At 32.8% G+C, this 15,174-nt stretch overlaps 1 protein-coding gene across 1 annotated transcript; it reads left to right on the plus strand.

The window, feature by feature from the left end:
• Positions 1 to 1,849: 1,849 nt before the first annotated feature.
• On the plus strand, positions 1,850 to 2,239 carry LOC139900211 (uncharacterized mitochondrial protein AtMg01250-like). Its single transcript, XM_071883003.1, has one exon. It carries the CDS (start codon positions 1,850 to 1,852, stop codon positions 2,237 to 2,239), a length of 390 nt encoding a protein of 129 aa, XP_071739104.1.
• The last annotated feature ends 12,935 nt before the right edge of the window (positions 2,240 to 15,174 follow it).

Consider the following 15,174-nt stretch of genomic DNA (forward strand, 5'->3'; position numbering starts at 1 on the left):
GTCTAAATTCGGGTGGTTGAAGAGTATTTGTCGTGTTCAAAAACCTAATTTTGTTGTTCTATAAGAAACAAAACTGCATTGTGTCGATTTGCAATGGATTCGAGTTGTTTAGGGAAATAATAATTGTAATTTTATACAAAAGGAGATGGTCGGGAAGTTGGGAGGGTAGTTAATTATTTGGGATACTGATGTTTTTGATGCTACTGATTCTTTTTCTCATGATTTTTTCATCGGTGTTCGAGGTGTTTGGAAGAGGTCCCAAAAGGAGATAAATGTTATTAATGTCTATGGTCCCCACAACGACCACTACAAAAAAAAATTTTGGGATCAACTTCTCAACACTATCTCAAGGGCCAGCGATAAAGCTTGGGTGGTTTGTGGAGAGTTCAACGAGGTTAGAGGAGAAGAAGAACGTTTCAATTGTCAATTTATCGAAAGTCGTGCAAGGTTGTTTAATGATTTCATTGATAACTCAAAATTAATTGATATTCCCCTGGGGGTAGAATCTTTACTCGGGTTAGTGATGATGGGCTCAAGTTTTGCAAGTTGCATCATTTTCTTGTAAATGAAGCTTTCCACAATCTTTGGAGTTGTCTTTCGGTGGTTGCTCTAGACCGCGATAAATCGGATCATTGTCCTATTATTATGAAAGACGATGATAGGAACTTTGGCCCGAAACCTATTAAAGTATTTGATGAATGGCTTGATATTGAGGGGATTGACCAAGATATTAAAGAGGTGTGGGGGGAAGAAGTGGGTGGCGGCTCTCGGTTAGATTGCAGATTGAGAAACAAACTAAAAAGCACCAAGCTGGTTTTAAAAGCAAAGAGTCTTGCAAAGTTTGGTAAATTAGAAGGGAAATTGAAATGTTCAAATCCATCGCAAATACACTTGAGCTTAAGGCTGAGCTAGGGTCCATCAATGAAGAAGAAAGGAAACAATGGTTGGAGGCCAGGAAAGAGTGGATACATCGGGATAGGATTAAAGTGAATATGTTAAAACAGAAAGCTCGTATCCGATGGATTCTTGAAGGAGATGAAAACACTAAGTATTTTCACTCGGTGATCAAAAGGGGTTATAACAAGAACAACATTAGAGGTTTGTCCATTAATGGGGCATGGTGTGAAAATCCTATCGACATCAAGGAAGTTGCCTAAAATCATTTCAAGAATCGTTTTGAGGAACGTACAACCTCTAGACCTATCCTAGCCGAGCTCTCGTATCCTAATTTGTCTAGTGAAGAGGCTAGGGGTTTGGAGGCTCAAATTAGTGAGGAGGAGATTATTGATGCTATTCACGATTGTGGTTGCTCGAAAGCACCCGGGCCGGATGGATTTAATATGAGGTTCTTCAAGAAATTTTGGGACATAATAAAGGTTGATGTAATCAATGCTATTACATGGTTTTGGGAAAATGGAGAGTTTTCAAAAGGGTGCAATGCTTCTTTCGTTACTTTGATTCCTAAGAAGAGTGATCCTATTACCATTAACGACTTTCGTCCCATTAGCCTTATTGGTAGTTTTTATAAGATAGTGGCCAAGATACTCTCCAATCATCTACGAAAGGTAATTCCAAGACTTATTGGATCGGAACAAAGCGCCTTCTTGAAGGATCGTTACATCCTAGATGGTATCCTTGTTGCAAACGAATCTATAGACTTTTTGAAAAAGCACAAAAGAAAAGGTATCATTTTCAAAGTCGATTTTGAGAAGGCTTTTGATAGTCTAAATTGGGATTTTCTCATGGAAGTGATGGCATGTATGGGGTTTGGTGTTAAATGGTGTAAAAGGATTCTTGCTTAGCTAGTATCTCCATTCTTATAAATAGTTCTCCTACCAGCAAATTTAGCATGGGGCGAGGAGTTAGGCAAGGCGACCCGCTCTCCCCTTTCCTCTTTATCCTTGCGGCGGAAGGCTTAAATATTCTTACTAAAGCCGCGGTTGATCGAGGTCTTTTCAGAGGTGTTGAAATTGGAAGAGATAAAGTCGTAGTCTCCCATTTGCAATATGCGGATGATACCATGTTTCTTGGAGAATGGTCTACAACAAATGCCCGTAACCTCTTCAAAATTTTAAAGTGTTTTGAGCTTTCATCGGGTCTTAAAGTTAACTTTCATAAGAGTTGTCTTTACGGGGTAGGGGTCGATTCGGGTGATGTTGAATCCTTAGCAAATCTAATGGGATGCCAAGCCGGTAAATTTCCTTTCATGTATCTCGGTCTCCAATTGGTGCTAGAATGAAAAAAGTTGGTGATTGGTATCCGGTGATTGAAAAGTTTAAAAATAGGCTTTCGGAATGGAAAATGAGGATGTTGTCCTTTGGTGGGAGATTAGTTCTTCTAAAATCGGTGCTCAATAGTCTTCCATTGTATTATTTAACGCTTTTTCGTGCCCCGCCTTGTGTGCTTAAGCTTCATGAGAGTATGAGACGTTCTTTCTTTTGGGGTGGGGATCTTGAGGGCTCTAAAATTTCGTGGGTTAATTGGGACACAACTTGCTTACCTTATGGGGAGGGGGGACTTAACATCGGGTCTTTAAAAAGCAAAAATCTTGCCCTTTTGGGCAAGTGGTGGTGGAGGTTCAAAACCGAAACCAATTGCTTTTGGGTTAAAATTATTCGTAGTATTTATGGAATTGACGGTGGCTTGAGGTTGAGTGATGGGCTTGCTCATCGCTCGGCCTCGAGTATTTGGCAAAACATTATTTTGTGCAGGAAAAATCATTGAAGATTTTCACATTCCTTTTAAAGCCTCTTTCAAGAAATCAATTGGTGATGGAAGCTCCACGTCTTTTTGGAATGATAATTGGTGCGGTACGGATTGCTTGAAGATTTTGTTCCCAAGGCTCTTTAAGCTCGAAACTAACATTAACGCCTACATTAGCGATCGAGTTCGAGTGACAGATAACCAGCTCAGGTCAGAGGCAGGAGGCGTTTCTGTACCTTCGGTGCCTCCTGGATTGTCGGCCTAAGCAACACAGCTTTCGATACTCCCTCTGGTGCACTCACTGTTTTGGTAACAACAGGCTTTTCGGCCAATTCTCTCCCACCAGGTCCTTCTGATCGAGCCGAGAATCTGCCAGGCCTTGCATATAATGGTTCAATTCGTTTTAATTGGGTTTGGTTGCGAGTACCTTCTGGTAGAACTTCGAATGAATTGCAGGAACTAGAAAATCTGTTGCGGTCTATCTCCTTTGATTTTAATTCTCAAGAAACATGGAAGTGGTCTCTTGCGAACAATGGTGAATTCACGGTTAAAATGTTATCATCCCTACTCGATGCACGTATCCTTGGTACTTCCTCTTCTCCCTCGCACAAAATGTTAAGGAATAATCTTGTACCTAAAAAAGTGGAAATTTTTGTGTGGAGGGCATTGAGGATGCAAATTCTGGTTAGGTTGGAACTCGATAAGTGGGGCGTCGATCTTCATAGTGTTCGTTGCCCCGTTTGCGACGACAACCTCGAATCGTTTGATCATGCTCTAGTGTCCTGTAGTCATGCATCGGATGTATGGAAACGGGTATATAAGTGGTGGAATCTTGGTACTTACTCTTTATCTTGTGTTTCCGACTCTTTACAAGGTAGAACTTCTCATTCGGTATCCTCTCTTGGCAAAAAAATTTGGCAAGCCGTCGAGTGGATATGTGTATATTATATTTGGAAGAATCGGAATTTTGAAGTTTTTCGCAAGAACGCATCTATTGTACCGGTGTTAGTCAACGAAATTTAAGTGAAGTCTTTTGAATGGATCTCATGTAGGCTTAAAGGAAATAAGATCGAGTGGCTTAGTTGGTTGTCCAATCCTTCTTTGTATTTATCTTTGTAGTTTTTTAGTGTGGGTTGCAACCTTTGCACCCTAGTTTGTAGATCGTGAACTCCTTTGGCCAACCTTGTCGCTGTATGGTTGTGGCCTTGTTGTATCGTTGTTTTTGGTTTTAATATATTACCTTGCCTTTAAAAAAATTATTATTAATAATATATTTATATTTACTAAATTAGTAAAATAATTCGTATATATATATATATATATATATATATATATATAAAGCTGAATGAATCCAAAGTAGTTTTCTGTCACTTTCAAAAATTTGTTTATGTCTTTAAAAAAAAGGAAATCGAATCATCACTACTATAAGTTAATCGACTAAAAACAAAACTTGTTAGGGATCGTACCAATCTGTTAAAAGTTTGATATCTGTTTATTATTAGTCTGTACTTCTTTCTGTTCCCGATTGATTTCTTGTGACGATACACTTGCTATATAGTAATCGACCATATCCTAGTTTTGGGAGAAGTTATTCAAATATCTCCATTATCAATATCCAGTATATCTGCAATTGAGATTGATTTAAAAACAAATAAAATAAAATAAAAAAAGGTCGTTCATCTCTGTTTCGTATTCAATTTTTAAAAAGCTCGATTTTGAATTTTATTTTAAAATCCATAAATGCAGTTAAGTTAGGATTCATGTGACTAATCTTTCTGCAAAAATTCGTATTCCAATTCGTCCTATCAAACCCGAATTTTTGAGTCAAACCTTTAGAGTAAAAAGTCAACCAATTTGTTCTTCAATCAAATTTGTATTTTTCGTTACGATTCAAGCTAAATTAACGATTTGTAGAGGTTCCATGAAGGTTTTCTAACCTAGTTCGTGTTATAACTTTTATCTATAACATTACCAATTACAAAATCATTAATTTTTTTTCCACGACGAACAGTAGCCAGGAGGCTGTTTTGATATATTTTTTTTATTTTCTCGATTGATTAATCTATTTAATCATGTTTTAAAGGTATCACAAAATTTCGTTTTTCCTTTTCAACTTCATTTATAAATCGAGTACTTAAATTGCTGTTATGGTTGATTATTAAAACGGGCAGTCTGAGTTTGAATGGGAGGAAGAAGATGAAACAGAAACTAGATATGTATATAATTTAAACTGGTATAATCTCAGATAAACAAATATGGAAGGATGGTTGGGGGTGTTTATTTGTAAACGAGAGGTCTCGGGTTCGATTCTAGGCTTGGACGTTTATATTTTTTTTAGCTTCTTCTAAGGTAGCCTCACTCTCTTTTATTATTATTATTATTATTATTATTATTATTATTATTATTATTATTATTATTATTATTATTATTATTATTATTATTATTATTATTATTATTATTATTATTATTATTATTATTATTATTACTAAAATTATAATTATTATCATTATTATTGTTGTGATTTTAGTTACTATTATTGTTACTAGTATTATTGTTATTAATTATATGAAAATGATGATGATTATTATTATTATTATTATTATTGTTGTTGTTGTTATTATTACTATTATTAGTTATTGTTATTTTCACAAAGTATTATAACTGTTGTTATTATTATTATCATAATTATAAGTAATATATCTACTATTATTATTATTTTCATAAGTATTAATTATGATATTACTAGTAAATTTAAAACTTTAATATTATTATCATGAATATGTTTATTATTATTATTATCATTATAAGTATAATTATTTATATAATAACGATTTCTACTAATATATAATTACTAAAATCATTATTCTATGTATCATTAACCGAAAAAAATTTATATTTTTAATGTTATTATTATAAATATTATTATTATTATTATTATCATTAATATCATTAATATAATTAGTAACAATAATACCTTATTTAGTAATATTAAGTATTATAATTATTATCATTTATATCAATATTAATATAATTTTAGTATTACTATCAATACTATTTTTAACAAACAAATGATATATATACTTATAAAAATATAGTTAAAACATATGACATAACAAAATTTATATATATATATATATATATATATATATATATATATATATATTACATATGACATAACAAAAATATATATATATATATATATATATATATATATATATATATATATATATATATATATATATATATATATATATATATATATATAAAGTTATATATATTAATAATGAAATACAAAAGTTACTAATATAAAAATTATATCACTAATAATATATATATATATATATATATATATATATATATATATATATATATATATATATATATATATATATATATTGTTCGATTACGATTATACGTTTTAATATATATACGAATGATAGAGGTTCGTGAATCCGAGGCCAACCCTGCATTGTTCCGTTGTTCAATATCGTCATATGTATTTTTGCTACAAAATACAGTATAGTGAGTTTCATTACTCCCTTTTTAAATGCTTTTGCAATATATATTTTTGGGACTGAGAATACATGCGCTGCTTTTATAAATACTTTACGAAATAGACACAAGTGATCGAAACTACATTCTATGGTTGGATTATCGAACCGAATATGCCCCTTTTTAGCTTGGTAGCCTAAGAATTGGTGTTTATTATAATTGCCACCAATTGACGCGAATCCTAAAGATAGATCTATGGGCACTAACAAGCCTCAGTCAGAGAATTTGAACTGCTTTAGTACTTCGATTTATCATGTCCGATGTGAGTCCTGGAATGATGGGGATATTCTATATGCATCCTGTCAAGGTCGATTACCAGGTGTTCAATCCATATGAATGAATTTTAATTCGCGAGTTACGCGTGACAATATATGAAATCTTGTGGTCTATTAAAATGATGAAAATGAATGATTATGATAAACTAATGAACTCATCAACCTTTTGGTTGACACTTTAAAGTATGTTTATTCTCAGGTATGAAAGAAATCTTCTGTTGTGCATTTGCTCATATTAGAGATATTACTTGGAGTCATTCATGACATATTTCAAAAGACGTTGCATTCGAATCGTCGAGTTCATCAAGATTATTACTAAGTCAATTATAGTTGGATATATTATGAAATGGTATGCATGACGTCAACTGTCGATGTAGTGAAAGTTTGTCTTTTAAAAACGAATGCAATGTTTGTAAAATCTATCATATAGAGGTCAAGTACCTCGCGATGTAACCAAATATAATGTATTCGTCCAGATGGATTAAGACGGGTCATGAAAATAAATTCAATCTAGTAGGTAACCGATTTAAAGCTAGCCTGCAATTAAAAATATTCACCTTTCTCGGGAGCGTTTTTACCATCTCGTTTTCTGACTTGTTGATGGAAGAATAATGTTCCCTATACACGTGCTTGAGTCACCAACAGCAAACATGAAATCATTAGAAATACCTCATTCCTAACTATCCTCTCTTTCTGAGATGACAACATCGCCAAGCTCGTTCTCCATTTCTAAATCAAGGTATCGACCCGTGAACCAAGCGACTCTCTTTTCCAACTCTACACCCACTCCCCATTAATCGAACGATCACGCAATATGCTATCTGGGTTCGTATCTAAGTGAAAAGGACGCGAGTATTTCAATTTTAACGTATTGACTGCCCATTACCTACTTTCTTGCGCAAGACGTTTGAAGGTAATAAGCCCGAAAGTCTTGCTTTTTGTAAACTGTCCACAATCTTCACCCAAAAACTTGCTCCTTTTGACCCCGACCCTGTTGGTGATTTTAGTGTTATCAACAATCATTTTAGTTAATTGGGATTTACTAGAAAGCAAAGGCTTATCGAATTAAGCTCAATGACGAGTTTGGAGAGTGTGGAGTGCACGCTCGTTCGAGTTAATTCAATAAGGTATTGGAATTTACATCTTTTCATGGAAAGGTAACCATGAATGGTTACATCATTTCATGAAGAGTGATGTCATTTCCTAAATGATGTGAACGAAAGGTTGCGTCATTTCGTTGAAGGGTTACATCATTTGGTTGAAAAGTTGCGTACTTTCACTCGCACCTTTTCACTTCCTATAAATATAGGAATATGTTTTGCTTTCATTTTAACAAACAGAAAACACACACATATTCTCTAACAATTTGATCAGTGATTTCATTGCCAAAAACACTGATTGCGTTCTTGTCTTATCCCTGTAAAGATTTCGTGTAACCGAGGCAATCGTAGGGTCGAAATACTTTATAGAGAAAGTGATTACACGATTCAAGAACGAATCCGGCAGTCAATTCATACCCTGATTTCTAACAAATCTATAAAGTAATTCGTGGTGATGAACCTTTGATGAATCTGGAAAAGACATAGGCGTGGAAATAATATATTATGGAACCCTCTGATGAATGCAAGTGCATGGATCTCGGGTTATACCAATTACAGTAAATTGTATATTGGAAAATACATGATCAACTCCTTTTGTTTGCATCATTAAGTTATACAATATTATATTCTGTATATAATTTCTTTTCTTCCTTAATAATTGTGAACGGAAGAAATGTAACACAAAAATATTTGTGTTGAATAATGATGAGGCAGTGAGAAAAGGGTCAACCGAAAACTTGAAAGTAAAGGTTATTTTGTAATTTTCGTGGTTGTTGCGAAAGGGAAAATAAAGTAAATATTGTTGTTTTGCTTTCTTGTTCTCGTCCAAAGACAAAGCCAGATGGCTTTATTTGCCGAATTGTTTGAACGAATATGGATCCATCTTGGAAGGGATCAGACTGGAGACTTATTCAACGGTAGAACTATCAACTTACGAGTACGCATTTTCTATCCATCTTGTTTAATTTTATGCCATAATTGACATAAATAGAACATGCATGAAACACAGATCTTTGAATGTAGATATGAGTTTGACGATTAATACGTAGACACATTTAAAGATCTTGTATATAATAGTATATATTTATATTTATATTTATATTTGTCTATTTGGAGGGATGTACCATCAATTCAATCATTTGGAAGTTTGCATAATTCTATATATATGCACATGAATATGCAATTTATGATTCTTAAATTGCACGTAAAATTTAACAGATTCTTAAATTGCATGTAAAATTTAACAGATTAAAAATTATTTGTGTTGAATGGTTGAATGATGGTGTGGGTTTGCATGTTGTCGGTTACCAAGGACTAATGGGATATGATAATTGCTTGGTATCCGTGTCAATTAATTGGTGGGTAATTACATGGTTGGTAAACCCAGAAATCTGGTTTTGTTTGACTTTCGTTTTCTTTTTCTAAAAATCGGTAAAGGGGTCACGAATAAATATTGCATTATATTATTAATTGCATGAATTACTTTGGATACTTTGGAGTAATATTTTGCAAACGGTTTCTATTTTGGTGTAACTAAAATAGGGTGTATAACTGTATATATACGTATTCATCCGAAATGTATGAATGAATTCTTTGACTATCGCTTTAAAGTCTATAAAGCAACTGTTATACGTATATTGCAACAAATGTCGGTTAACGGTCCAACGAAAGTTGGTGTTTAAGGATACGCATGTTCTAAATCCATATCATATGATGTTATTTTATTTTATTTTATTTGGTTGTTTAACGATATAGTTGTGACAGTTGATAGTCGCAATGGTTAAAATTCGTAACCAACGGATATGATCTTGGCAATTATTTGTTAAGGTTGCAACTACTTTGCAAATAAATTTATTGTGGATGTCGATTATAACTTTGGTCAGTTATGAGACATGGAAACTATATTAATTGTCAATTTTGACAATAGAAAGGATTGCAATGGATAATGGTGGTACAACTTATACAAAGGCGTAGTAGTTGGGACATTACCATTTTACTGTAACCCTCTTTATATTCTATTTGGTTGTCTGATCAAATAGGTTTTGGCATGGAATATATTGACTTGGTTTAAAGTCTGTGTAATATATAAAATTTGTAATTTTGATTATGGGGGTTACAATGATAAAACTAAAAGGGTGTTGCTACATATCCTTTTGTTTTATGATCAGATTCACAATAACATGTGATATATATTGAAAAATGTGATTGAGATCTAAGTATTACTGTATAATACTTGTAAAACCTTTGCATTATGGTTTGGTTCATAATGAATATGACCATGTTGATACAAGTTTGTTCTTGGTGGAAAAGATTGTGTATCCACAAGTTGTCGTTGGATTCCACAATTGTGCAAATGAATTATCTTGGATCAAGAAATAATGTTGAGATTATTGACGGTAAAACTTGTTGTCATTTCTTCTTGATTTTAGAAGTGGAGTGACTAAAGTGTGTTTACAAATATAATCTTACTATATTATGTAATGGTTTGTGTACACAATGATAATAAGGTACCATTATCAAGGGTGTACAAATTATACGTTTACATTGGTGAGTCCTGAAAACGTGGACATAAGCACTAACTGATCAATCAATCAATTTGATACGCGAGTTTCTTATGGTAAAATAAGAATTTGGTAAATCCTTGGTTAAAGGATTGCAAAAGAAAATTGATTGAAGTCATAATGAATAAAGATTAAATTCATGGTGATCCATAGTTATGGGATGTAACATGACTAAGGCATGTATTTTACAAGTGAAGTCTAGACACTTGTGCCTTAGAAATAACTGCTTTTCGCGGGTTAATCATGAATGAAGTGATGCATGTAGATTTTGTTGGGTCACAACAAAGTTTGGTAAAGTCACTTGATAAAAGCATTAGCCGAAAGCGCGCAAAAGTTGGCTAATGATGTGGGATTGAAGTCCATTAAATCTTCCAAAGTGAGACGCCCAATTCCCTTCTAGTACAACGCTAGGAGCTGAATTCAATGAGGTAAGCTTACTTTCTGAAGATTGAAACACATAAATATACTGATCCCAAAGTATGTGTTTAGACCCGTAAGTGGAGTTAGGTTGAAGTTTAACTTCTTAATAGTTCTTTTGAAAAATTGCAAATGCGGGTGCAAGACTAAAAGAGCTACCTATGTGAACATGAAGTTTTGCCGCTTCAATGGAGCTTTGGACTTAGCTGCCAATATGTTCACTGAAGGATTGGGACACATGGCTTATAATAGTGTCAAGATTGTCTTAGAAATATGTAAGAAACTGATGTGTATAGTATTTTATAGTTTTCATATGAATTGAAGGGTTCAATTCTTCGTGAACACCCTGATTTTCGAATTCTCGTAAATATTATACTAAGTGGAAATTCAATTCTTCATGAACATTTCCATTTATGCATTAGTTTGTTCTGTTTGTTTAGTTAGTTTAGTAAATCAAGGATTACACTAAAATGGGGGGGATTTGTTGGTGATTTTAGTGTTATCAACAATCATTTTAGTTAATTGGGATTTACTAGAAAGCAAAGGCTTATCGAATTAAGCTCAATGACGAGTTTGGAGAGTGTGGAGTGCACGCTCGTTCGAGTTAATTCAATAAGGTATTGGAATTTACATCTTTTCATGGAAAGGTAACCATGAATGGTTACATCATTTCATGAAGAGTGATGTCATTTCCTAAATGATGTGAACGAAAGGTTGCGTCATTTCGTTGAAGGGTTACATCATTTGGTTGAAAAGTTGCGTACTTTCACTCGCACCTTTTCACTTCCTATAAATATAGGAATATGTTTTGCTTTCATTTTAACAAACAGAAAACACACACATATTCTCTAACAATTTGATCAGTGATTTCATTGCCAAAAACACTGATTGCGTTCTTGTCTTATCCCTGTAAAGATTTCGTGTAACCGAGGCAATCGTAGGGTCGAAATACTTTATAGAGAAAGTGATTACACGATTCAAGAACGAATCCGGCAGTCAATTCATACCCTGATTTCTAACAGACCCATCCAACCCAATATGCTCCGCGTGAACAGATTGTAAAACCTTAACCCAATAAGCATTATCATTGATCACCGCACGCTACACTCACTTGAATATTAGAGTCAAGTTAAACGCCCATAAGGCACCAATCTCGAAACCCCCATATTCGAAAGATGCCATTGTTTGATCCCAACTTACCCACACCATGTTCGAGCACCTTCCGTAGATCCCCAAAAAAACGATCCACGAATCTTTTATAACTCCTTCAAAATAGTTTCCAGACACTTGAATAATGAAAGAAAATAAACACCCAAGCTCCTCAAGACAGCTCTAATAAACGTTTATCTTCTTCAGATAGACAATAAATTGGCTTTCCAAGTTGATAACGTTTTCTGAAACTTGTCGATTAAACCCTTCCAACTTGAGACCGACACCATTGTTGTACCCATAGGTAATTCCAAATAAGAAAATCAAATATCCTCTTTGGAACATCCAATATCTCAAACCTACACATCTAATTCACCTAAAGGGACCCCATACCATAATCGGATGACTTACTCAAATTCATTTTCAACCCCAACATTAAATGAAAAGAAGAAAAAACCTCCATCATGAAAAGAATAAAATTTAAAATGGTAAAGAAAGTCACAATTTTAATTACCATAGTTAATTCGTCATTTTTACCATTTACTTTATAATAAAGTTATTTATATCTATTTTTAATTTTTGAATGAACGGCAGGATTGGAGTTATTGATGGGGTCCAAACGTGATATCAGAACTCACTCACCCGATCCTTTCCTTTAACAAACCATTTACACACCTACCGCTATCGGGAGGAAACCTCCATGACGAATACGAGCATCGTGTGTGGTAAAATCTCCTCGAGTTATTTATATTAATCGGTAATACTACGTTTGATATACCAAAATGATTAAGCTAAATGCTTCAAAACCCGAATGATTCATAGATTCTGATTAAACTTGGTTCGAACAATAATAACATATTCGATAATAATCATTATGAATGAACTCTATCAGTGATGTAAAATAAATGTTTTAACCTTATGAATAAATAATTAAATTATATAATTGCTTGATTAATGTTATGGATATAATTTATGATGGATATTAAAGGAAATCAAATTAATCAACGTTTAAGAGAATATTTTAATTCTAAATAATTCAACATTACTTATCATGCAGGTGTTACAAACAAAAACACTTAAAATTTTTTTGAAGGACAACAAACACACTTAATTAAAGATCAAGATTGAATCTTCACTAGCTACATTTTGGACTTTGCCTTTAGATAAAGGAATACTAAACAATTTAGCATTAAGTACTGAATTATTCAATTAACAGATAATTAAACGCAACGTAAGTTTATGTTAGTTAAGCCAAAGATGGAGAGCGTAACAATTTACAAAGACCATCTTTATAGTGGTTTTTTTTTTGTCAAGTTACCATCTAAATTCTAAAATGACAAAAGTAAGTTACCATCTAAATTCTAAAATGACAAAAGTACCTTTTTTAACTCTCGACTCTATATGTAATTTATACAAGTTCTACAACGGCATGAGATTGGAAAAAAGGATTTTATTGAAAAAGTAAAGAGTATCTTTTGATCTTCTATTGGGACAAGTAACCACGCATAATATGAGGCCATGGATGATAGGTTAGTTTTGCTTTTCCGGAAAGAAAAAGAAGAAGAGCTAAATGTCGTTGTTTTCAATTTGAAAGTATTCTATTTGATTTTAGGTTTTTATTTGAGTGTAAAGATTAACATTCCAAGGTAATCTAGAAAAGGGTCGGAAATGAAAGCACATCCGAGTATAGATAGCTTGATCAAATGAGAACACTTTTTCCTTTAACCCATTTTATTTGCTTGTAACGATTATATAACTCTCAACGCATTTTATGTAAAAGTAACTGTTACATGTACTTTTTGTATTCTTTTTTCAATTTTACCTCTTACATTTTACCTAGGTTTTTGTCTTACATGTATAAAGTAAGGGTATTCATTATTATTTTTATTTATGAAAGTGGACAATTAATTTGAGACATTCCAGAAATGAATATTAAACTTAATTGGTAGGAGTGAGTAACTATTTAAACACTTGAATCAACAATACAATTATATAATAATAATTATAATTATATAATAATAATTATAATTAATAATACATTATTATTATTATTATTATTATTATTATTATTATTATTATTATTATTATTATTATTATTATTATTATTATAAATTATAAATAATTAAATAAGATTTAGGATCTACAGTTAAACCTAACAAATTACGTGTATGCATGTATGTATATGTATATATAAAATATATTACTAATATTACTATTAAGCATTACAAAATCGAATTTTGCACACAATCATTGTAATATGATCACAAAAGCAGATTAAAAAACATACACTAGTGTGACAATAAGGTTCTCCTTGACCAATAATGACTAATGATCAGAGTGTGTTTGGTTGGAAAGATGCCTTAAAGTTTCCTTTTAGATGAAGTAAAGAAAATATATGGGGTTTTTCAGTTTTTGCCCATGATTATTTCCTTTTGGTGCTAATAAAACCTTAATTATTACTCCGTAGTATAGTTTTTTTCCACTGAAAAACAAGCCATTATTATGTTATTGAAAAAGTTTTATCATGCCATGTATTTTATATTATACATCTTCTAACAAAATATAAAATGAAAAATCGAGTATATAGACTTCAGGAGTAACCACTTTTCCATTAATATTTACATGTTCATTCTCTTCTTAGTCATTTCAAGATAGCCAAGCATTTGTGATCATATACATGACATTGTATATGTATATTTTAAGTGCTAAAGGATGAAAACAGAAGTTACGCGAAATATGCTTAAAGGATTTGGAAGATCCGCTGAAATTCAAGTTTGCGGATAAGATGGCGCATTAATAAAGATTGCGGATTCCTTCCGCTAAGTCAATGCGGATAATAGTTAGTCCGCACACCGCGAATATTCTAAAAACTATAAATAGGGAGCTTGGCCTCTCATTTATAGGTTGTTGATTCTCTGCCATTTGCTCTAGCCTTTGTAATTTTCACTTGTGACTTTGCCCAATGAATTTTTACATTGTGTTAAAGTAAACACGTTTGAAATTTGCGACAATTTGATTATTCGTTGAAATGACGAGTAATAATGGAAATGTTCGTGATAATGTTGTCAATATGCAAGCAAATGCTCAAAAGAGGGGAAGAAAGCGAAAATCTGCAAAAATGCTTCAGAAATGGCAGTTCGCGCCAATAAGTTTCCCCGAAATGCAAAGCGAAGATTTCTCTGAAATGCCGATAGTAATATCGTGCAAAATTGCGCAGACTGGAATCACAATTATGAAGGTTTATGTTGATAATGGCAGTAGTGTCGATATTGCTTATGAGCAATGTTTTGTTCGATTGCCGGAGAGTATCAAGGCGAATTTAAAACCCACCGCAGCCTCGCTAACAGGCTTTGCGGGAGAATCTTCATTACCTATAGGGCATTCGTCTTTAAATATTGAGCTTTTTGATGAGAATGA

Source organism: Rutidosis leptorrhynchoides, chromosome 3, assembly GCF_046630445.1.
Source record: "Rutidosis leptorrhynchoides isolate AG116_Rl617_1_P2 chromosome 3, CSIRO_AGI_Rlap_v1, whole genome shotgun sequence".
Lineage (NCBI taxonomy): Eukaryota > Viridiplantae > Streptophyta > Magnoliopsida > Asterales > Asteraceae > Rutidosis > Rutidosis leptorrhynchoides.